The following is a 23,732-nucleotide window of genomic DNA, read 5'->3' as shown; positions in this document are numbered from 1 at the left end:
CCAGATGTCCCCCTCAGTTTCCCTACCTGTAACGTGAGGGAGTGTGAGCGTTAGCAACGACTGCAAAACACTAGACACTGGTAGGTGCCTCCATTTCGAATCCCTCCTCTGAACTGAGCCCTGGCAGGGAGCTGGGGCACAGGCAAAGGAGGAGGGGCACCCCCTGTCCTTACCTCACTCACAGCCCTGCGGAGGAGACAAGCCATCACAGATGGGCAGTTACGGAGCTTTGTGATGTGTGATGTGGCAGACAAGAGGCTGTGGAGGTCCCGAGGAGGGCGTGTCTGATGGGCTGGGGTATCAGGGAAGGCTTCATGGAGGAGGTGACAGTGGAACTGGGTCTTAAGTGGTGAATAGGACTTTGAAAGGCAGAGAAGAAGGCCACAATCATTACAGGAAAAGGCTCCAGTGTGGGAAAGGCATAGTGAGGTCAATGTGTTTGGAGCAAAGTGGACATGTAGGACATGGCAGGAGGTGACACGGAACGGTGATAGGGAACCGATGGGGAAGAACCTTGAATGCCATGCTAGGAGTTTAACCTGCCCTGTTGGACAAAAACAATGGGAGCCATTAAGCTCAGGGGAAAGGGAGGCGGCTGTGTGTGTGTGTGTGTCTGTGTGTGTGTGTGTCTGTGCACGCATGTGCCTACACATGGGGTGACAGAGGGGACGGGAAGGGAAACAGCCTGGAGGTTGAAGGACCAAGTACGAGCTGGTAGAGATGGCCCAGGAGAGAGCAAAGTAGCAGCCCCAACGGGGATGGAGAACAGAGGAGGATTTCGGGAGAGCGTTCGGGCAGAAATGTCAAGGCTTGGGGAGAAGCTTAATGCAGGAAGCAATGTAGCCTCATGGTTAAGGACATGGGCTCTGTGGTCCTCCTGCTTGAGTTAACTCCCAGCCCCATCACCTACTGGCTGGGTGGCCTTGGATAAGTTACCTCACCTCTCTGAGCTTTGGTGTTTTCATCTGTAGTACATGGATAGTAAGAGTACCTACCTCTGAGGGGTGCTACCCAATTTTATATGTAAAGCACTTGGAATGATGTTTCATCTATTTGACAAGTATTTATTGAGCATCTACTATACCCCAGTATTATCCTATGGGTGGCAGATATAGCCAAGAAACAAACTAAAAATTCTTGCCTTCACTGGGGATTATACTAGAGGGTTGGGGAGACACATCAAACAAGATACATAAGCAGAATATACAGTCTATCAGATGGTGGTAACTGCTAAGGAAAAAACAGGAAAAGAGAGCTAGGAAGCGTTGAGAGGTTGCAATTTTAAGAGCGACCTAAGTGCCTGAGTGACTCAGGTTTTGGAGATGGAGCAATCATGAATGGCATCTCAAGTTCAAGGAATGAGCGGAAATTGGAGGCTGAGCTGGAGGGTAGCAGGGGTTACTGAGATGCGGGGGTTTGGGGATAGCAGCTCAGTGAGTTGGGTGCACCCGTCCCATGGATGCTGAAATCACCCCAGCTGATGGCAGGGCTTGGGGAGCAGGGAAGCCAGGAGTCAGGTGCCAAGTGTTTGCTAAGAGGAGGGTGTGGTTGGGACCTTGAAGATGGCAAGCAACAAAGCGGGGCTGGGGTGTAGCCTCCCAACCTGAGGGGTGCAAGGAATAGCAGCCCCTCCTGGAAGAAGGGGAAGCAGGTCCTCAGGCAAGGACACAGAGAGCCTCTCAGGGAGCCTGCTAGCCGCCGAGTGGTGGTTGCAGAAGGCATAGTGGGAGGTTAGCAGAGGAGGAAGTGGGCCAGGGGCTGGCTCAGGGGCACAGAGCCACAGAGCATCCCCTATGGATGGATGGTCTGTTCGAAGACGGGTGGGACCTCCGTGCTGGCGGGGAGGGTGTATCTGGGCTGCTGACTGATAAATACTGGGATGAAAACCTAAATGATGGATTTAACTCTGACATCTTCCCTGGGGAGCTGTCCTCAGCTAGAAAAATGGGAAACCCAGAAGTGACCAGCTTTGCACTGTGATTATATGTATTGATCCATTCATTCATTCAACAATATTTATTCACCACCTGCTAATAATGCAAGCGCTCCTCAAGGCACTTGGGATATATCTTGAGAAAAACAGGTCCCAAATCCTTGCCCTTGTGGAGGAGAGACAGGTGATAAGCAATAAACATAATAAATGCTTTATATAGAGTATGTTAGTAATATGTGCTCTGGGAAAAATAAAAGAGCAGGATGAGGGATTGGAAGTGAAGCTGGGGGAACAGGTTGCAAGTTGAAATGCAGTATTAAGGATAGGCCGCCCTGAGAAGGTGCCATTTGAGCAAAGACTTGAAGGAGTGAGGGTGAGAGCCACGTGGATAGTGAGGGGGAAAACGTTCCAGGAAGTGGGAGCAGCCAGTGCAAAAGCTCTATGGCATGAGAGCCAGGGCAGAGTCACCAATGGGGAGATGAGAAAGGAAAGGGCATGGGGCCCAGATCAGGGGGTCTTGAGGGGTGAGGGGAGCTGGCAAGGGTTTGAGCTCTAGGACCACATGACTGGATCCATGTTTTCAAAGGATCACTCTGGCTACTCCATTGGGGATAAACTGTAGGGGGACAAGAGGGTGGCAGCAGTGGAGGTGACAGGAAGGGGTCAGGTTTTGAATCTGTTGGCTTTTGCAGCTTCATGTGATATCTGTCACCTCCATTAGTTTTTATGTCACTTCTGCCTTGTTCGCCTGTCTCCCAGCGCCTAGGTGACCGCTAAAAGTTAGTGTCCCTGGGAGGCTGCCGGCATTCATTCATTCATTCATTTCACGTTACAAATATTTATTGAGCTCCTACTATGTGCCAGGCACTGTGCTGGGTACTTTGTACACATTATTCAATTTAATCTTCACAGTGCTGATGAGATGGGAGCTATTGGCCCCTCCACTCACCTGGTTTTATAAATGAGGGGACGAATACCCAGGGATTACAGTGGCTCGCTCACTTCTTAGAAATCCTCTTTCCTGCCCGCCCCCTCACTCTCCCCTTGGCTGCTCTAAGGTCTAGTGGCCCCTTCCATCCCTTCTCCCAGCGCATTCATTCCCCTTTCTCTTGTCTCTCACCTCACCAGCCCAGATTCTGCATCCCAAAAGTCAAGGACCTGGGAAAAGACAGGTGGTCTGGCCGATCAGGAAGGAGGTGAGGCGGGTAAATGCCTAGTGAAATATTGACCCTGACACACTAAGATCAGCCCCTGTCACCACCTCAGCCCCGCTCACACCACACTGTTCCTGAGGCCAAGCCTGGCTTCTCACACTGTCTTGGGCTTCCACTGTCTGGTGGCTTCCTCCCTGTTAGGTCTCTCGTAGGAGTTTCCTGTGGCCTGACGCCCACTGGAGGCCCAGCTTGGGATGGTTGGAGGGAGGGTGCTCAGCATTACTTGCTCTGGTCCCCATCATCTCTTGCAGGGATGCCCCTGGGCTCCTCCAGGAGAAAGTCCCACACACGCACCCTGGGTACCAGTATGCCCTTGGGGCACCCCAAACTCATGCACGAAACCAAACGTGTCTGAGGCCTCGATGTCATCACCTGCAAAACAATACACTTTATAAGGTTGTGAGAATTAAATGAGATAATATGTGTGCCTGCCACAGTTTCAGTTTTCAACAAATTCCACCTGTTGTTACCATTATCTTCCCCCACTCCCCAACTCCTCTGCCTCTGGATTGTAAGTTCCTTAAGGATGGAGTTGTATCTTACCTTTGTATGCCTAGTGGCTAATTCAGGGCCTGGAACGCGGTAGGTGTTTATCAGTGCTGGATGAATCGATGGAGACTGCATGAATTAGGCCCTGCAGAATTTCAAGTTTACTCTTCCCAAGAGGGCTGACATTGTTAAAGGGTCAGTGCGGAGTGAGTCTGCCTGTGTTATCCACATCGCTCACCCAAGCCCTACTCTCTGGGTGAGAGTCACCCCAGGAAGCTGGGGCGGGCACAGGGCCAGTGTAGGATGAGGGGGCTGGCTGAGACGCCCTGGGCAAAACTCTCCCTCGCGTTGAACTGAAGCTTAAGTTCAAGTCCACCACACGTCTGCGTGCTGGTTCCCAGTCAGCATTCTGGACAGGAGGGAACCAGGAGAAGGAGGGCGAGAGTGTGGATGGCAGGGAGTGAGGCTCTGTCAGGAAATGAACTCCGCCGTCTTGTTCTGGGCTTGGCCAGGCCCCTGAGATGGAGAACTCCTGAAAGAAGGCAGCTGGGGATACAGCCGCTCCCTCCCAGCCCCTTACCTTCCTCCTACTGTCAGTCAGCCCACTGCAGATACGCCAGGGCTGAGAGCTGTCTGGGCCGGAGCCACAGAGAGAACGTAATTAAAAAGACACTGCTGGCCTACCTGAGGATCCTTGCTTGGGGACACAAGGAGGACATAGAAGCAAAGAGTTCCTTTCTCAGAGCAAAGGCAGAGTAAAGAGCACTCACTGAACAGCCTTTTGCAAATAAATGGCAACAGGCTACCAGCCCGCTGCAGCTTTGCCTGGCACGTACATCACCGAGAGAAAGATCCAGAAAGAATCTCAAATTCATATTCCACACCCTCTGTTTGACTTTGCTTCCCACTCCCACCCCACCTCATGAAGGCAGGTGATTGCCTGGGAGGGTCTCAGGAACCTCATAGAGAATCGATACCCTGCCCTGAGAAGCCCTCCGAAGTCTTTGGTGTTGGATTAATGACAGTCATACATTCTTTTATGTATTCAATCAGCACTGAGAATGCCATGGGCAGCAAAAATAGACCTGGCCTCCAGGGGCGTGCACTCCAAACGGGATGACGGACGTGAATCAAGTCATCTCACGGGAACAAGATGCATCCTTACAAACTAATGGAAGTGCTCAGAGGGAGAGAAGCTCGGCTCTGTAAGAGGCAGAGAAAGGATGCTGGGCATGCGTGGACTGGCTTCCCGGCGAAGGGGGGCCCTGAGTTGACACTGAAGGACAATAGGGGGTCACTAGTTTATAGTGGGTCATGGGGTGAGCCTTCCAGGTAGAGTGCGGCAAGTGCAAAGGTGGAGAGAGCACAGGACACATCTGAGGGATGGCATGGAAGCTGGGAGACACACAAAGTGTGGTTGGGAACATGATGACAGATCAGCTAGAGAGGCAGGCAGGGCCAGATCACACAGGGCTCTAGGCCAAAACTTTAAAAGGTTTTGGTCTCTATTCTAGGAGAAATAGGAAACCATTGGTGGGTGAGAGAGGGTGGCGGGGGTGATGGAAATCTGTCCAACTTGTGTGTTGGTCTGTTCATTCTGGCCACTGGGTAGAGAATGGATTCCGGGGTTAGAGGGGGAGGAGTATATTCAAGAGGCCAGGTAGGAGCTGCGGCCCAGGTGGAGATGGTGATGGCTGGGGCAGGGATGCTGGTGGCAGAGGAGCAAAGGCATGGATGGATGCCAGGGTCTTCCCAGAGATAAATCATGATCTTTGGCAATAGCTTAGGTGTGGGGGTGGGAAAAAGAGGTGCCGAGAACGGCCCCCAGGCTTTTGGTCTGCACACCTGGAGGGATGGTGGCTCTTTTCACTTTAGTATCTTTGGAGTGGTGGGGGTGGGTGTTTCTCACTTCCCTTACACCCCAAGTGTTGACTGTAGTGGGTAGATTCACTGAAGTCAGCAAACGAGGGGCTTGGTGAGCTATTCCAATCGTCTCATTCTGCAGAGGAAGCATCTGAGGCTCAGAGAGCACAGGACTGACAAAGGGATGGGATCAGAGCCCCTGGACTCCCATCCGGAGCTAGGAGAGCACTGCCATGGAGGAGCTCAGGTTGGACACGAGGCTGCTTGGGCTCTAACCCTGCCTGCGCTCCCACCCACTGAGTGAATCCGGGCAGGTCACATGTCTTTAGGCCTCAGTCTCTCTACTGTGAAATGGAAAGAAATGGAATGACCACTCCTTCTCTTCTGAGGGGTGGTCAAGAGTCACTGTGGGTCACTGAGTGGGAAGTAGTTGGGGGAAGTGAAGAGAACAATGCTTTGACTTCCTGTGGGGGCTGAAGTGGGAGAACTGAGTTGGGGAGGGATGGGGGGTCTCTCCCCACTTCCTGCCTTCCTGTCTCTTGCAGGCCTGAAGGCTGAGTAGCCATCAAGATGCCTGGTCTGCTGAACCAGATCACAGGGGCAGCCCTGCCCCTCACCGCATCCAACGTCACCTCCTTTGTCAGTGGTTACGCCCTGGGTCTCACCGCCTCCCTCACCTATGGCAACCTGGAAGCCCAGCCCTTCCAGGGTAAGGATCCCTGTTGGCGCTTCCCCAGGACCACCTGCTCCTCCAAGCAGAATCCCCATCCTGACATGTATTAGCTGATTGACACTGGACAAGTCACGTCACCTCTCTGAGTCTCAAGTTTCCGCATCTGCTAAACAGGAATACCACTTCTGCCCTGCAGGTCTTAAAGCTGGTAGCAAGTCAGCTCAGGATTCGAACCCAGGTTGGGGCTTGGCCCCAGCCCACTGTCCCAGCCCTATTTATGTTCACGAGACATGCCCACCTGTGTCAGATAGTCAGTCCTCCACTTTCCCCAGTGAGCCTCACAGTAGGAGAGGCGTCCAGACTCAGTGGAAGCCAGGAGCTCCCGGTCGTAGGTGTGGCTCTCGTCCCCGTGACCCTGGGGAAGCCACTGTCCTTCTCGACATCAGGGTGCTCCTGCACCTGTTTGGACGCCAGGGTTTGCAGGAGGAACAGATGAGGTGATACATGAGGAAGGACAGCGTAAAATGGAAAACAGTCTGCAAATGAGTCATCAGTGCAAGGCAGTCAGGAGTGTGGACCGGCGTTCCCCTGCAAGAGATGTTTGTAAATTACACTCCTCTCCTTGCACTTAAGGAAGAGAGTTATGGGAAGGCTGGCCAGGAGGGTTCTGCGTAAAGGCTTGCTATGGTTAGCATCTCTTCTCATCCACAGTGACGGGGGCCTCCTAACCCCCAAACTTCATGTCTCGGGGCACCACCCTCCAGCCTGACCTGAGCTTCTGAAACTCTTTCAGTTCCCAAAAGAAACCTGCAAGGGAAAGTCTCCTCCCTGCGGAAACCTCCTGGGCAGAGCAAACGACACTTTTCCTCTGTTTAAGGAAACCTATAGAGGGTGGCTTAAAGTGAGACCCGCGAGGAACCCAGGGACTAAATTACTGAACAGCTCTGGGACAGTCCTTTGGCTTTCCACGTGCAGAAAGGACAGCCCCCCCATTTTGTAGATGCGGAAACTGAGGGATGGGAAGCTGGGATTTGTGGAGAGTTCACCATGGGCCCAGCACAGTGCTGCCCTCATGTTAGCGGGCAGATAAAATGAGATACGACCTTGATCCTCTGAGTGTGGTACCCCAGCCATCGGCATCACCCAGAGCTGGTTAGAAATGCAGAATCTCAGGCCCTGTCCCAGAACCACTAAGTCAGAATCTGCATTTTAACCAGACCCCCAGGTGATTCATGTGCTCTTGAAGTTCGAGAAGCACTGAGATAGAAAGATGTAGGGCACGCACTATGGGGGATGTAGTTTAATAAGTGGTGGCTGGTTTTTCCATTTTCATAACGACCCTGAGTTTGGCTCTATTATCCCCATTTTACAGATGGGGCTGTGAGGCGTAGAGATGCTAAATGTTTTTATCCAAGGTCACCAGACTGGGGAAGGGGGCAGGGCCCGGATTAGAACCCTAGCCCTATTCCTCCAAAGCCCCAGCTCCTGGGTGCCATGCACGGGACCACCACACAGAGGTGTCTTATTAGTCCCACACATCAGGTCACGTAAAAATCCAGATTTCCACTCTCTCTTGAAAAATCAGAAGCCCTGGTCACACCGGCCTCACAGGCCAGCAGAGTAAGAGTTGGCTGGGACAGGGGAGCAGCCGTCCCTTTCCAGCTGCCCTGCAGCTGACACAGAGCCTGCTGCTGTGCATCTCCTGCCCAGCCCCCAGAACCAGGAGGTCCCAGCCCAAGTTCTCTCTGGAGTCCTCCAGGTGGCAGTGAGTACCATCCACTCGGATGGCAGACCAAAGGCTCCAGCTCCTTCTCCGGGGTGGGGCATGCAGAGTGGGTCCGGGGCACCCCGCGATGCCGGACCCTGCTCTGGCAGGTCTCTTTGTATACCCACTGGATGAGTACACCATGGTGTTCGGCTTTGAGGCAGTCATTGCCGACCAAGTCGTGACAGTACAGATCAAGGACAAAGCCAAGATGGAGGGTGGCCACTTAGATGCCACTGGCCTCCGAGCTACAACTGTCACAGGTAAGAAGGCCAGAAAGGCTGTGGCAGGGCTTGGGCATGGCTGGAGTCTCAGGCAGACTGAAAGGGCAGCAATGGGATAGGGTAGAGAGAGCACTACACTACGAGTCAGGAATCCTGTGTGACCTCAGGCCAATAATTAACCTCTCTGAACCTCACCTTACTATCTGGAAAATAGAGGTAATTGTTTCTGTTCTCACCTGGAAAGAGTGATAAGGCTCAAAGGAGGCAACAGAAGGATTGTTGAGATATCTCTAAAAAACAGAAGAGCATGCCATTTAAGCTCAGAGGTTGTAGAATGAGTCACACCACGATTTGATTGCCTATCCTGTTGCTTGCAAGCTCAGATAAGAAATTAAGCCTCATTTGTAAACTGTAACTAATAATCCTATGCGTCCAAATCTCAACAAAGAGCATGCAGAACACCCATCACAGCCCCTGGTACAGAGTAGGTACTCACAGCATGGCTACTGATGCCTGCTATTGCGGCTACTGCGTCTCAGAGAGGGTGAGTGACTGGCCCAAGGTCACACAGCATGTTAGTGGCAGAGCCAAGGCTTGAGTCCAGACCAAGGATCATATGATATGAGATTCTTACCATTGGATTTATGATGGAGGTGAAGTTTGTTCACCTGACCATTGAGATGTTCAAGAATCTTTTAATGAACACTCACGATGTGAGATGCAAAGTTTCCCCCAAGATTTTAGGACTTCTCCCAGCCTGGAAGAATAGCTAGGACATGCCTGGTAGGGACCACGATAGGAAGTTGACAGTGGCTATGCCAAAAGCGGTCCAGATAATGTCAGAGGAGGGAAAGAGCGGTCCAGGTTGGACCAGGGAGGTTTTCGTGGAGGGGTTGGATGGATGGGTAGGATGGGCTAAGAAGGAATGAGGGATGGGCCTTTCAGATGAAAGGAGAGAGCATGGATCCTGGGGGAGGGGGGAATGCTCCAACGTGATTCTCGGGGGGACATAGAGTCTGCGGATAGAGATGTGACCCTCTGTTGGGGATTTGTGGGTCCCAGTCTCCCAATCCCCGCAGGATACAGTGGGAAGTACACAGGCCTGGCATCAGACCCATGTAGGTTCAGATCCTGGCTCAATAAATTAGTTATTTGTTGAGTAATTTGAGCAAGTTGCACCCACATGCTGAGCCTCAGTTTTCCCATCAGCAGAACAGACTGCTCTAACCTAACACACAGCAAGCTTAGAGGGGATGGGAGAGAATGTATGCACAGTACCTGACGCCAGGCCTGGCACTGAGGAAACATTCTGCCACATCCCTCCTTCCTGCACACCAGGAAAGGTGGCTTTGGATGAGGACTTGGAGCGGATCCTCTTTGTGGTCAACCTGGGGACAATCGCCCCTATGGAGAACGTCACCATCTTTGTCAGCACCTCCTCGGAGCTCCCGACGCTGCCCAGCGGGGCTGTGAGAGTCCTGCTACCTGCTGTCTGTGCCCCAACCGTGCCTCAGTTCTGCACCGAGAGCACTGGCCCCTCCAACCAACAGACCCATGGGTGAGGAGCCCCTGCCCAAACAAGGCCAGAGTCCCGGGTGCAGCAGGGAGATGGGCCGGTGGGAAGGATAGGAGGTGAGGCTGAGCTCTGTAGCTGCCCCTGTCTCAGTAACTGTCCCTCCCCTGCTCACATTTCGAGCACTTAAGAATCTCCCTGAAATGCTCTGTGTTGGTACTGGTCAGAAGTGTTAGGATTTGGACAGCTTGGTATCAGAATTTCCAGGCTTTTTTCTTTAATGCACTCAAGAGGTATTTTCAGAGCACCTAGGTGCTAGACACTGGGGAGGGGGTGTTAGGGACCCAGAGGACACGAAACCCACATGGTCCCTTGCCTTTTTGGAACTTGGTGGGAGAGATCATTATCCAACAGATAACACAACAAATGTGAGCTGTTTATGAACTTGCATGCATAATTAATTATGTGAAAAGTGCAGTAAAGGAGAGGTTCATTGGCGAAGAGTATAAAAGAGGGACCCAACCGGGGAGCGGGGGGTCTGGGGGCCTGGTCAGGCTTCTCTGAGGAGTGGTATTTCAGCTGAGGGCTGAGCCAGGAGGGGGGTGGATATAGGCACAGAGAGAAGCGTTCCTATAGGTGAGAACAGCAGGGGCAAAGGCCCTGAGGCAGCAAGGACAGGGCCACAGAGGGGGACCGAAGGACAGGTGACATGAGATGAGGCTGCAGAGATACAGGACACCCGGTGGCCCTGGTAGACTTTGGATTTCTCCCCGAAGCAACAAGGAGTCTTTTTTTTTTTTTTTGGTAATATAATGTAGCTTCTTGATTTTTTTTTTTTTTACATGTCTTTATTGGAGTATAATTGCTTTACAATGGTGTGCTAGTTTCTGCTTTGCAGGGCCGGGAGGGTACACTCCAGGACAGTTTCTCTATACTCCCCCGGTGGGGGAGGAGGGAAAAGGGGTTGGGTCACAGCCTGAGGCACCTGCAGCTGAGATTGGGGCTCCTCCCATTTTCCCACCTATAAGCCCAGGGGGACTAGCGTTTCCTCTGCAGGGAGAGAGGATGCCAGTTTTAAAGTAGCTTGATGCATACAGGAGATGTCTTTTGAAGTCGTGTATCTTATCATTCAATTCGTGTCATTAAAAAAAAAATCTGTTCCACAATATGTTAGCACCACTGTGGTAGAAAAATAACACTTGAATTAATTACCAGTTAAACTACTTAACTCCCCCTCCCCAGCTTTGAGCCTGAATCTTTGAGCCAAGTTGAAATCTGGGAAGATGTACCCGTATGTATCTAGGAGTTTCATACATACCCTGGTTGGGCTATGGGGACAGCTGGGAGCGCGTGCCCACTGGGACACAGAGGACAGTGACAGCAAACCCCTGGACACCACCAGTTAAAGTGCTGACCTCAAGGTGACCTGACGGGGAAGGGTTATTTTAGCCTCCCACATGGGCCAGCCCAGAGGGCACTCCTCAACCACACCACAAATAGTAATTAAACACCTACCATGGGGCAGGTATTGTTTTGGGTGCTGGGAATACAGCAGTAAACTAGACAGACAAGGTCCCTGCCCTCGTGGGGCTAGCATTCTAAGGGAGGAGACAGACAATAAAGTAATAAGCCCACAAACATGTCATTTGTTGGGTGATGAGCTCTATGGAGATAGTTGCTACAGAGGCTAGAGGGGGACAGGATGGGGTGGGTGCTAGTTTCGCTAGAATAGACAGGGCTTAGGCAACACTTGAGGCCTGATCTGAATGAAGGGGACTGGCCATGGAAGTATACTGGAAGAAGAACATTCGGGGCAGGGGGCAGAGCAGGCAATAAGTGCAAAGGCCCTGAGGCAGCAACAGACTTGGTATGTTGGAAGAGCAGCTGGAAGGCTAGTAAGACTCTAGCAAAGTGGGAGAGTCAGCCTGTGTAGGGCCTCGAAATCTAGGGTGAGGACACTTGTTGGTACAACAGAGAAGCTGGTGGCACCAGCCAGTCTCAGGCCAGGGAACACCAGCTCGTGTGTCATCTATATAAATGCTGCCATAGGCGCCAAGCCAGGTGCTTGGAAGAGGCAGGACCTAGCAGACCCGGGGACATTCAAGACCTTGGTGGATCAGGGAACAAGAGGCCAAGCAGTCCCCGGTGCCCCTGAGGTGGCCCTGATAAGCTAATTCCTGCCTGTTAAAGCAGGCAGAGTTAACAGAGATGCTCTTGGGAGACGCCTGCATCCAATTCTGATGAACCTCAAAGTTGCTTAGATAGAGGGACATGGGAAAAAAATAAGAAAAATAGATAATACCAAGTGTTCGTGAGGATGAGAGAAGGAAACTCTCATTCATTGTTTGTGGAAGTGGAAACTGGCCCAGCCACCCTGGAAAGCAATCTCGGGCAATACTCGGTGTGTGCCCTTTGACCCAGGGATCCCAGAGAAATCCTTTTATACATCCAAACATAACACACGGATGAAGATGTTCATGGTGCTGGTGTCTGTGAACACAGGGAGGTGAAGGCAGGAAGAAATACGTACAATATAACAGATGGCCCCAAGCCATAGCACATCAGCAGGAAAGACTTCGCTTTGCAGACAGCCACCTGGACAGAGCTTACAGACACAGTGTTGGGTGAAAGAAAGGGGAGCAATTGAATGAGATTCCTAATACAAAGCTTTCTTTTCAACCAAAAGTCATGGTGTGTTTTACAAAAATATGTGCATATTCAGAGCATGTATCAAAGACCTCAGAAGGCATGACCATAGAGGGGAGGGAAATAGAGCAGAATCAGAGACAGGGTGAGGGATGACAAAGATAGAGACGTGAGCGTTCAGCAGTGACACTTTGCTAAGCGCTTGCTCAAGACGGCTGTGTCATTATTATCCCCATTCAATGATGAGAAAACCAAGACTCAGAGAAGTGGCTTTATGCGAGGGTTCCCAGCTTGCAGAGACAGAGCAGGTATTCCAGAAGTGGTGTGACGTATGTAAAACGTTTCACGGCCGAGCCACAGAGACCCGGGTGAGGATGCACACTGCCGAGTCCCAGTGGTGGCAACTTAGGCTAGTGACCTCATGTAGCTGAGCCTCGGTTTCCCCACGTGGTGGGGGGGGAGATGAGGGCTCTGAGGCCTTCCTCTGGGGGCGTGGTGAGAACAGTGTGAGCCCCCATGCCTGGTGCCTGGCCCATCCATCGTAGGTAGTGGTACCTTAGGTCTGAATCCAGGCTCTCCCTGCAGGCAGGCTGAGTGAGACTGTCAGCATCTGGGGTGGAAGGAAGCCCCTCAGCCCCCTTTTGGCTGGGGCTGCTGGGGTGCCAGGGCTGCCTGGGACTTGCCGTTTTCTCCATGTCTTCTCGTTCTTCCCCCTGCCTCAGCCCTGACTGGCCACCTCCTCTGCCTCTCGGCCCCCTTCCCAGCAAAGACAAGCATTGCTTCTGCCCCCGGGACCTGGACTCCTGGAACAAATTGAGCCTGGCGACTCTCCTGGACACCGATGTGTCCAACCCCACGGAATACGAGTTCAACTTCCAGCTGGAGATCCGTGGGCCCTGCCTGCTCGCAGGTGAGAGGGAGCTGCCTAGACCCGGATGGGGCTGGAAAGAAGGTCCGAGGCCACGGCGGGGTGGGTAAAGGAAGGGGAGGGAGGGAAAGCTGGCCAGCCCAGATGGAAGACAGCCTGAAGCTCATGCCCCTCGCCCCCGTTTCCTGCTCCCCAGCATGCAGCCCAAGATGAGTCTTTCCCAAGGACAGGTTTCAAGGCTGTCCCTACCCTCACCTCAATGGCTTCCCCGGGGAAATGTCCACGAGGACATGGCCATCCGGAGTCCGCGGTCCTCAGTCTTCTTCTGGAGCCACAGCCACAAAGCTGCTTCCTGCTCTTCCCCTTGCATGGCAGAATCAGCTGGGGAACTTTCCAAATCCCACCACCTAGACCCCACCCCAGAGCTTCTGATGACATTGGTCTGTGTGAGTCCTGGGCACTGGAACATTTAAAAGTTCCCAGGCAGGGCTTCCCTGGTGGCGCAGTGGTTGAGAGTCCGCCTGCCGATGCAGGAGACGCGGGTTCATGCCCCGGTCCGGGAAGATCCCACACGCCGCGGAGCGGCTGGGCCCGTGAGCCATGGCCGCTGAGCCTGCGCGTCCGGAGCCTGTGCTCCGCAACGGGAGAGGCCACAACAGTGAGAGGCCCGCGTACCGCAAAAAAAAAAAAGTTCCCAGGCGATTCCCCCCCCCCCCGCCCCCCACCCAGAGCTTCTGATGACATTGGTCTGGGTGAGTCCTGGGCATTGGAACATTTAAAAGTTCCCCTGTGATTCTAACAAGCAGCCAGAGGCGGGTACCATTGTTCTGATGGTTCCCCTCCCCCATCCAGTCAAGGTTTTAAAGAGACACTAGGATGTGGTTTCTTGTCAACAAGGGTTCTCCCAGAGCAACAGGACATCCCAACACAAGAGGCATTTATGGAGTGCCCACCGATGGAGCATGGAGCTCTTTCTGTCTTTCTGTGCCCTGTGAGGAAGCCATTCCTTTGACCCCCACTGGATCCTGAGGTCAGGGCAGGAAAGGCCATTAGAGCCCATCTAGCTAAGCCCCCCTTTTGCAGACGGGGAAATTGAGAAGGCCTGTCCCCGGTTTTACACAGCAGGTCAGGAGCCCCTGAGGGGGCTGGAGTGCCAGTCATCTCTGGCCTGATTCTCAGGGTCCCCCACCAAGCTCCTCTCTCTCCGGGGACTCCTGAGCCTACCCCACTTTTCTGTGCCACTCAGGGGTGGAGAGTCCCACCCACGAGATCCGAGCTGACGCCTCCCCGTCCGCACGCTCCGCCAAGAGTATCATTATCACCCTGGCCAACAGGCACACCTTCGACCGGCCCGTGGAGATCCTCATCCACCCCAGCGGTACTGTGCACCAGGCGGGGCCCCCAGGATGCCTGTGGGAGGGAGGAGGTGCTGATCCCATGGGGCACAGACACGTGGCCCCCCACCCAGTGGCCAGTGAGAGGGTAGGGGCGCGTGACAGAGGAGGAGACCAACTACTTGCCGCCTGGGAAACGTAGCGCTAACTGGCAGAATTGAGTGTCTCCTGCCCCATTCTAGCTCCTGAGACCCCAGGGTCTCACCCACCCAGTGGTGTGCTTTGCCCGCAGGCCAGCTGAGCAGAGATCTTTGAAGCCCTAAAGCTCCATGAGACCCTGGCAGCTCTGAACTCTCAGGGAGCAACTCTTTTGTCTCTAAGAATTCATCGAATGTTTAGATGCAAAAAGATCAGAGCCCAGAATCACTCCCATTTTACAGACGGGTACACTGAGGCCCAGGGAGGGGCAGTGAATCACCCACAGCCACTAGGCTCTCCTGCCTCCCAGCTAAGGAGTCTTCTCAGGGTCCCACACTGCCTCAAGCAGCCAGGGATCCCATCCCCCTTTTCCAACTGGGAGTCCTCCGCACTGTGAAGATCCGCCACTCCACCAAGGCCCCCAGCATCACCCTCACCCTCGGGCAAGTGCCAAGAGTTGATCTCATCTCTGCAGAGCCCTACATGCCACATGTCCTGATGGAGAAAGGGGACATGACCCTGGGAGAGTTTGACCAGCACTTGAAGGGAAGAACAGATTTCATTAAAGGGATGAAGAAGGACAGCAGTGCAGAGCGAAAGGTGAGGGTGACTGAAGCAACATCAGTGGTGGCAGAACTGGGGTGGCACTGGGGACTTGGTCTTTGCTGGACCAATGAGGAGCCTGAACCTGAGGTTGGGGGTGGGTGTGACTTGCCCGAGGTCACACAGCAAGCTGGTGGCAGAGGGAAAGTGGACGTCCAGATGCAGCAGTCACCCTGGCACTGCCCTCCTGCTTCCTGCCAGGTCACCTGTTCCTAGTGCCACCAAGGTGCCTAAGCCAGGCAAAATTCTAGGCTGGTGGCAGAAACAACCTTGGTCTTCTCCAGGCTAATCCACCCCCAAGAGGCACCAAGGACCCTACAGCTGGGTGCCCTCCCGGCTCCATCTCTACTCCTGGGCCTCCCTTTTCCCACCTGCTGAATGGGTCTCTTGCTCTTCCTGCCTCTGGTATCCCTGCTTGCTATTAGGTAAAGAATAAAGGCAGAGCAGGGAAAGCCTGAGAAAGATCCTTTCCCTCTGCCCGCCCCTCCCCCACGAAGTGAAAGGATAAGGGCTCCATCAGCAAGGGGTTGGGGGTGGGGAAGGGGGGTAGGAGGATGCTGAGACACAGCCACAAGCCACCACCACAGTCTCCATCCTGCTCGTGACCCTGCACATCGAGCCGGGTCCTGAGTGCCAAGGTAGGCTTAAGAATCGCGGGATACTTCTTTTTATTGTCTCCCCTTTTGAGATGAGAAAACTGAGGTTTAGCACCCAAAATAACTGGTGAGCTGGGAAAAGGGAGTTGGCTTTGGTGACAAAGAGGCTAAGGACTTTGCCTTGCTCATGTGGGGCAATTGTGCTGGATGTAAGGGCCCCCCGTTCCTGCTGGCCTGATTGGCAGAGGAACAGACAAGAACGCGGAGATAACTTAGAGCTGATGACATCATTCCCTTTGGTAGAGATCCCACTGGAAGCCCCTGCTTGGTGGGGGGTAGGGGAGTTGGCGAAAGGAAGGTGTAGGTGGCTCAATGCCCATCCCCACGTTAGAGACCCCAGTGGAAACACCTGTCCTCCCAGAGGTGCCCCCTCACCCAGATGAGTCAGTTGGGAGAAGAGGCTGGAGACAGGCTCCCATAGCGGTGGTGGGAATGCCGGGGGTGCCACTCAGCTCTGAGAACTGCAGCACGTGAGCAAGGGGTGTTGGCAGTGAGCCTCCCAGGCGTGCCTGCCAAGCCTTAAATCAATTAGCTCTGGGACCACTGAGGCAAATGAGAATTAATTTGCCACCTTGGGTTGGTTATGCAAATACCCTGTATCCTCATGAGCTCCAGGGATGACAGCCATCAACCCACAGCTGCTAAGAAGTGATGAGTTTATTGTAACTGGATAATGGGAGCTCAAGACATCAGAGGATCCTGAGCCCGGACCCCCACCCCATGCCTCGGAGAGGCAAAAATCGGGCTCCTGTCACTACCAGATGTGGCTATTGCTGCCTTGGGCTCTGTCATCAAAAGGGCCAGGCTGGGCAGTGGCTTTTGGCAAAGGAGCTCCCAGTGGGAGGGAGGAGGGCATCCAGAGGCATCAATCAGGAAGAGTGAGTGGGATGAGCTGTCAAAAACTGCGATTTAGCAAAGAGGGGGCAAATGACACAGGGGGAGACATTATGTATGAGAGATGGAGATGCAGAGAGAAGCAGAGACAAATAGAGACAGAAAGACAAAAATACTGATGCACATAGATCAGTAGCAGACAAAAAGACCCACACAGATTCATCCTCTCATTTATTCATTCAACAAACACTAAGTGCCCAATAGGTTCTAGGCACTAGGACGAAAGCACTGAAAGTGACACATCTTTTCCTCATGGCGCTTATATTCTAGCACAGGGAAACAGACAAGAAGCAAACTCATGAGAAAGATCTGTTTAAGTGAGGGCCGGGGGCTGTGAAACACAAAGCAGGATGATATGATAATGAGTGATGAGTACCGGGTGCTGTTCAGCCAGGTGTTTAGAGAAAGCCTGTCTGAATATGAGACCCGGTGGATTGTGAAGCATTGGAAGAACACGCAAAGAACTGGAAGCAGAATAATGGTGATGCGTTTGGAAAACAGAAAGATGCCCAGAATGGCTGAAATGTAGGGCAAACATGAGGTGGACAGGTAGGCAGGGGTCAGTCCTTAGGGGGGCTTCATGAGCCCTGGTACAAGGTGTGAGGGGAAACTATTGCTTAAGCAAGAGAGTAACAAGAAAGATCACACTGCCTTCTCTCTATAGAAGGGACCACGGGGAAATAAAAGTAGAGGAATCAGGCCAGGAGGAAGCTATTGCAAAGATCCAGGCAAGAGATGGTACTGTCCTGCGCTTGGGTGATTGCAGCGGAGACAGAGAGAAGAGGACAAGTTCAGAATGTATTTTAGCTGCAGAACAGGCAGCGCTCTGCTGAAGGAGTGGATGTGTGGGGTGAGGAAAAGAGACGAATGGAGGACAACTCTTAGGTCTTTGGTTTGAACACCTGAGCAGGTGATGATGTCATCTACTGAATTGAGAAAGGGACCCAAATAGACAGAAATTGAGAAATAGACAAAGAGAGATATGTACACGCAGAGACAGTCAGATACAGAGACAGAGAAAGTAGAGGTGGAGAGAGAGGGCGGCAGAGTGAGGAGAGAGGAAATGAGATTCGGTGCAAAGTGACCGGAGAGTCGAGGACAGTTCAGTAGTGGTGTGACAAGGCCAACTAAGAGGACACATGTAAAGATACAGAACTCTGGTGCTGTCCTTCCTTTAATGTTTACTGAGCCCATCTCTGCACCAAGCTCTATGTTAAGCCCTGGCGATGCAAGAGACTCGAGCATGACCTGACTTCAAGTAGCCCCCGAGCTAGAGGGGAGACAGAGATGAGCAAAAACTCACAGTGTGAGACATGCCTGGGTCCCCATGACAAATAGCAATGGCAGGAGCAAGAGCGTAGATGGCTGCTGTGCAGACAATCTCTCTGCTGGGAAGCCGTCTCACAGGCATTGCATTTAGTCCATACAACTCAGTGAGGTATGTGCTCTTGTCCTCATTTCATGGATGAGGAAACTAAGTCCACCAGGAAGATGCGGGCAGGTTTTCCAAAGAGGTAAAATTTGAAGCGTGAGTAGGAAGTTATCAGTGGGAGAGAATCAATAAACCAGAGAATCCGAGTTCACAGCCAAAACGAGCCAGAGAGTGGCTTATCCCCTGGGTGTGAAAGGGAAAGAAACCACTATTCAACTGAGGACCTGCCTGTGTGCCAGGACCTTCCCATTTGCGTGCCAGCTCAGTTCATCCTCAGAACCACCCTGAGAAATGGACATTGTTTGCCCCGTTTTACAAAGAAGAGTCAGACCCAGAGGAGGGTCTTGCCCAATATCACACAGCTGGACGGTGACAGAGCTGGGATTCAAACCTAGGCCTTTCTGTTGTTGCAACCTGTGAATGTCTAGCAGAAGAGCCAGGTAGGGTCAACCTGGAAGTCTTTCACACAGAGGGTGAGCGGGATCCTGACAAGACTTGGAGAGTAATGGGGGACCAGCACAACCCCCAGGAGTAGCTCTGGACCCCTTGAACGCCCAAGTGAGAGAGTTTCCCTTTCTCCTCCAGACAGAAATCATCCGGAAACGCCTCCATAAGGACATTCCCCACCATTCTGTCATCATGCTCAACTTCTGTCCTGACCTCCAGTCAGTCCAGCCGAACCTAAGAAAGACCCATGGCGAGTTTATCTTCCTCATCGACAGGAGTGGCAGCATGAATGGGACCAACATGCACCGAGTCAAGGTACCTCTAAGAGGATCCCTACCCCCAGGATCTAGGGTCCCAGGGTGCCCGGCTTCTCAGCACTTTCTGTCCCAAGTATCCCTCCTTCCACACCTGAACCCGTTCCTTAAATGACTATCCATGGCTAAGAGAAATGACAAACAACTTTTGTGTATGTCAGTTTAAACAGAAACCCCACCCAAACTCAACTCGCTCCCAAAATAAACCCCTGAAGTGATCTGAGCAGAGGTTAACTGCTGTCCATTTACAAGGGATGAAGTGATCAGTAGCTTCCCTCGGCATTCTACACGCCTTTGTTGTGTCCCTGTTCTGGCTAAAACACCTCACTAGGTACTAGGTGGAGAGGGATACAGAGCAAAAAGGAAGGGAACTAGCATTTGCTGAGCACCTACTGTGGGTCAGATACTGTGTAGCCACTTAATGCACAGCTAGGTGTTTAATCCAGACAATAATCCTATGAGGTGGGCCAAATTGTCACCATTTTCCAAACAGGAAAACCCATCCTGAGAGTTTCAGTAATGTACCCAAGATCATGGTCTAAAATTAAACCCATATCTGTCTGTCTGACTGTTTCTACCACGTGACATTGGAGATTCATTGGACATGGCCCCTGCCATCAAGGGATGTGTAGAATCCAGTAGAAATGACGTGGTTCATCCTTTTTTTTTGGTTTTTTTTTTCAAATGCCTAATATGTGCAAAGCCCTGTGCTTGGCCACCTGGAAAGATGGTAGTTTGTAAACATAGTTCCTACCCTCAAGGAGCTCACAGTCAAGTGAGGGGCATAGCCCTGTTAGCCAAGCCTGCCTGGGAGCATGGTCTTGATGCTTTGGAGGGTTCTGAAGGAGTTCAGGGGAAAGAGCGATAAAACTCTCCCCCCACATCCAGAAGCATTCCATCTCCATGAGGAGATTATTCACCACAATTATGGCATTATCCAACACTTCCTTGTATTTTTAGTTGTGCAGATGTCTGTCTCCTCCTCTGGAATTATCCACTCATTAAGGAAAAGGACCAGCTCTTTCTCATCCGTCTCTCCCCATGGGGTCTAGCTCTGTGTTTATGTGTAAAAAGCCCTTGGTTGCTGTTTATTGAACTCAGTAAAGGATCATAGTTCAAGAGAGCAAGGGATGAGAGAACAAGGAGAGGGCTCTGCTGTCACCTGAAATTTTGTCCTTCTCCCGACCTTGTCTCTCTTACTTCCAGAGCAACAGAATGAGCCAGGAGGAATGGGCTTAAGTGGGATCAGTGACGACAGCTATCTCCTAAGCCTTGCTGTGACTGGGATTGGTCTTGAAGTATGACAGAGCAGTCATATATGAGGTCCAAGTTCTTGTTTGAGCCTCTTGACATTGGGATGCAGGACTGCTTGGTACCTTTTCCCCACCCCTGCCCACCATCAAAGGCAGGCATTGAAGTAAGGAGCTGTCCACAGTGCTGGAGTGCTGAAGCATGCTCCAGGACTGTGTGGCCATGCGTATTCCATTCCACAGCTGTACCAACTTGTAAGACATCTCTTCAGTTACTCTAACGTATGATAGGATCACAGACCTAAAACATCTCTCAGAGAGCATTTAATCCATTTTCCCTGCCATTTTCCAGGTAAGGAAACTCAGTCCCCAGGACACTAAATGTTCTTCCCAACATCACAGAGCTGGTGCGGGAACCTGAACCTTCTGTATTCAGTGCTCATTTTCCTTAGATTGCCAATAGGGAATTATACAGACTCTTCCACTGAGGCAACCTCTCTTCTCTGATTGTCATTCCTGCTACATGGCTCTGAGAAAAACAATGCCTGGGTTCCAGAGTCAATTCTACCACTGACTCGCTATGTGGTTTTGGACAAGTTGATTCTCAACTCTAGCTTCATTTATTCTTTCTGTAAAATAAGAAAGAAGGATTCATTCAAGGAGGGCAAACATATGTCACACATCCCTCTGTTCCCCTCCTCCAAGCCCAGACAGACATCAGTAATTGACCATGACACTTTTTTTCAGTGCTGAGCCTGGATTCAGTCTCTACCTCCTTCTCATCTTGGTGTTCCAGGCAGTTACCACCAGTGAAATGAAGCTGGTTTATGAGTAGAAATCCAGTTCCTGACCTAGAGACCTATTGTCAGGATTCTCTGACAATAACTTGGTTCACGTCTCAGTCCCTTTCCCCTTGGAGTTGCTCTTGCTTTCTTTTCCAGTTCAGCTCAGTGAGCTCAAGGTCATCCTTTTCACAAATGGCTTTGCATTGGCACAATCCATTCTGCTAAACGCGTCCCTTTTAGAAAAAGTCGCAGAAATTACTCAGGCCACACATCCCTTTCCCCACTGACAATGAGGCCATTGAGGGGTTGCTTGAGTCATTAGGTGGCTCATTAGGTTGAAGTTGTAGGAAAAACTAGGCTTAGGGAGGTAGGAGAGAATAGAAATCCAAACAGCCATGCCAAAGGGGAACGTTCAGCCAATTTAATTTCCTGCAGCTGGTCTCATTCTTCAGCTGCTACTTGCTGCCAAAAACAGGTGCGAGCAGAGACAATCCGTATGGACCAGCAGAGTCTCCTCCTAGCAGCAACACACATCAGTAACTAATGAAAAATAAACAGATTGACTTCTTTTGCAGAAAAATGAAACATATTGACACAAGCAACAAAAGGGGATGGACAGAACATTAATGTCAATATTTACAGAGGGGAGTGGAAGAGGGGCTGCAGGGCTGCAGAGCCTGGAAGGCCACATGGTGTAAAAGTTGCCAGGATCTACTTGCTGCTGTTTCCTTCAAGGTTTTGGAGTATAACAATTTGTTTCTCTGAAGCTATGCTGAGATCCCTGGGGTGCCATCAATAAACTCTATAGGGATGAGGGAAAGCCACTCATTCCTGAGTTCTGTGCCAAGGCAGGGCCAACATAAATAAAGATCTCGGAGCTATGCTTCGAAAGCCTCAGTCCTATTCTCAGGTTTTACGATCCAGTGCAATTCCTTAACCCTCTGAGCCTCAGTTTCCTTATCTGTAAAACAGAGGCATTGATACTAATATGTATCTCATGGGGCTGGTAATAATAACCATTTACTGAATGTTTACTGTGTGCCACACTGAGGTTCAAAGGAGTGATATAACTAGCCCAAGGTCAAGTTAGTAATAGCAAAGGTGAGATTGAAGTCCAGATATGTTTAACTTCAAAGTGTATGGTGAGATTGAAGCCCAGATACGTTTAACTTCAAAGTGTATCTCCTTAACCACTATGCTATCATACATGTTACAGAGGTTAAATGAGATAATGAATACAAAGTGCTTAGCATATAGTAATCGCCTGACCTTTATCATTGCATTGTGTCACCATTACCATCAATATCGTCATTCTCCCTCTTGTCACCTCCTCCACCTTCTCTCTTTGTCATTATTGTTTAGAATATACCTTGATCAAAGTCTCCTGGTGTTGCATAGTTAGATGGGTTAAGACTCTTTAATGCTCACAGACCTTGAAACAGAGGGCTGCTTCATCACCGGTGGGACCTGGACCAGGCCACGTGCCTCCCTTAGACGTCAGTTTTGTTTTGGTGGAAGGGGGTGGGCGCTCCCTGCTCTCCTTACCGCTCAGGGTCAGTAGGAGGTGAAACTGACCTCCTGTGGGGCCATCACAGGAAAACTGTGATAGAATGGCTTTGAGAAATCAGACTTGCTACACAGATGAGGACTTTTATGATGATGGCTTTGGCTCAGCCTCTGGTCAACATCAGCGAATTTCTTTATCTGGGGGAGAAAGTGATGTTGGGTGCAGACAGAGGGTGAAAGGTCCACTTGGAGGCTGCTTCTGTGCTGCTATGAGAACAACGCTGTGTGATGGCCAAGGTAAGAACTCCTTCCTGAATCCTAAAAATTCCTTTCTTACCTGTCAGGATGCCATGCTGGTGGCTCTTAAGAGCCTCATGCCGGCCTGCCTCTTCAATGTCATTGGGTTTGGATCCACGTTTAAGACCCTCTTCCCTTCCAGTCAGACCTACAATGAGGTAAGGAGTGGGCATGGCTGGGACCAGAAGGGGTCAGGTGGTGAGAAACAGAGGCAAGGAAGGAAGAGGAAAGAGGAGGTAACCCCGAGGCCTGCCCTCATAGAACCTGTTCACACATATAGAACCTAGATGATGCCAGGAGCAAAGAACCAAAGGGAGGCTATCTCCATGTAGGCAGTCTTCTGGCCTCCCCCCTCCTTAAAATAAAGATCATGTGGGGCAAAATATGGATGTACGCTGGGAGGGGGTAGAGGGAAGGGGTAGGGAGAGGATATATCTTAGGCCTCCCACTCACTGAAGCCTCCATCTCATTAGAATGATAGACTCATGCAAGGAGTGCTAAAGGAGTGAATAACAAGGGATAGAGGAGTAAATAGGTGAGCGAGTGGACTAAGAATGGCGCTCGCATGGCTCAAGGTAACAGTTTGTAACTAGAGGACCCTTGGCCCCAATAGGATGTTCAAAATGGGAGCATCCTAGGGAGTTCCCTGGTGGCCTAGTGGTTAGGAGTCCGGGCTTTCACTGTTGTGATCCAGGTTCAATCCCTGGTTGGGGAACTGAGATCCTACTAAGCCATGAAGCACAGCCAAAATAAAGGTGGGAGGGTGGCGGACATCTTACCCAGGTCTAGGAACAGGAAGGAAGGAAGGAAGGGAGGGAAGGATGGAAG

The 23,732-nt window shown here is 51.5% G+C and overlaps 1 protein-coding gene across 3 annotated transcripts in view; it reads left to right on the top strand.

Moving 5' to 3' along the window:
• Nucleotides 1–4,788: 4,788 nt before the first annotated feature.
• VWA5B1 (von Willebrand factor A domain containing 5B1) overlaps nucleotides 4,789–23,732 on the top strand; it is a 42,357-nt gene continuing 23,413 nt past the window's right edge. For 2 of the 3 annotated variants that reach the window (XM_089899722.1, XM_089899714.1), the window contains exons 1-8: nucleotides 4,789–6,208; nucleotides 8,048–8,200; nucleotides 9,500–9,719; nucleotides 13,085–13,230; nucleotides 14,435–14,566; nucleotides 15,196–15,320; nucleotides 18,891–19,067; nucleotides 22,952–23,062. In XM_089899722.1, coding sequence (XP_089755848.1) covers nucleotides 6,070–6,208; nucleotides 8,048–8,200; nucleotides 9,500–9,719; nucleotides 13,085–13,230; nucleotides 14,435–14,566; nucleotides 15,196–15,320; nucleotides 18,891–19,067; nucleotides 22,952–23,062 — 1,203 coding nt within the window. In that variant the 5' untranslated portion in view covers nucleotides 4,789–6,069. Of the gene's footprint in view, nucleotides 6,209–8,047; nucleotides 8,221–9,462; nucleotides 9,720–13,084; nucleotides 13,231–14,434; nucleotides 14,567–15,195; nucleotides 15,321–18,890; nucleotides 19,068–22,951; nucleotides 23,063–23,732 lie in introns of all 3 variants that reach the window. The other variant, XM_022552110.2, reaches the window with a different exon arrangement.

Source organism: Delphinapterus leucas, chromosome 1 (genome assembly GCF_059928025.1).
Source record: "Delphinapterus leucas isolate spDelLeu-1000000601 "Yukka" chromosome 1, BTC_Dleu_Yukka2, whole genome shotgun sequence".
NCBI lineage: Eukaryota > Metazoa > Chordata > Mammalia > Artiodactyla > Monodontidae > Delphinapterus > Delphinapterus leucas.
The sequence above is the reverse complement of the archived record's forward strand: the minus strand, read 5'-3'. Positions and strand labels throughout refer to the sequence as shown.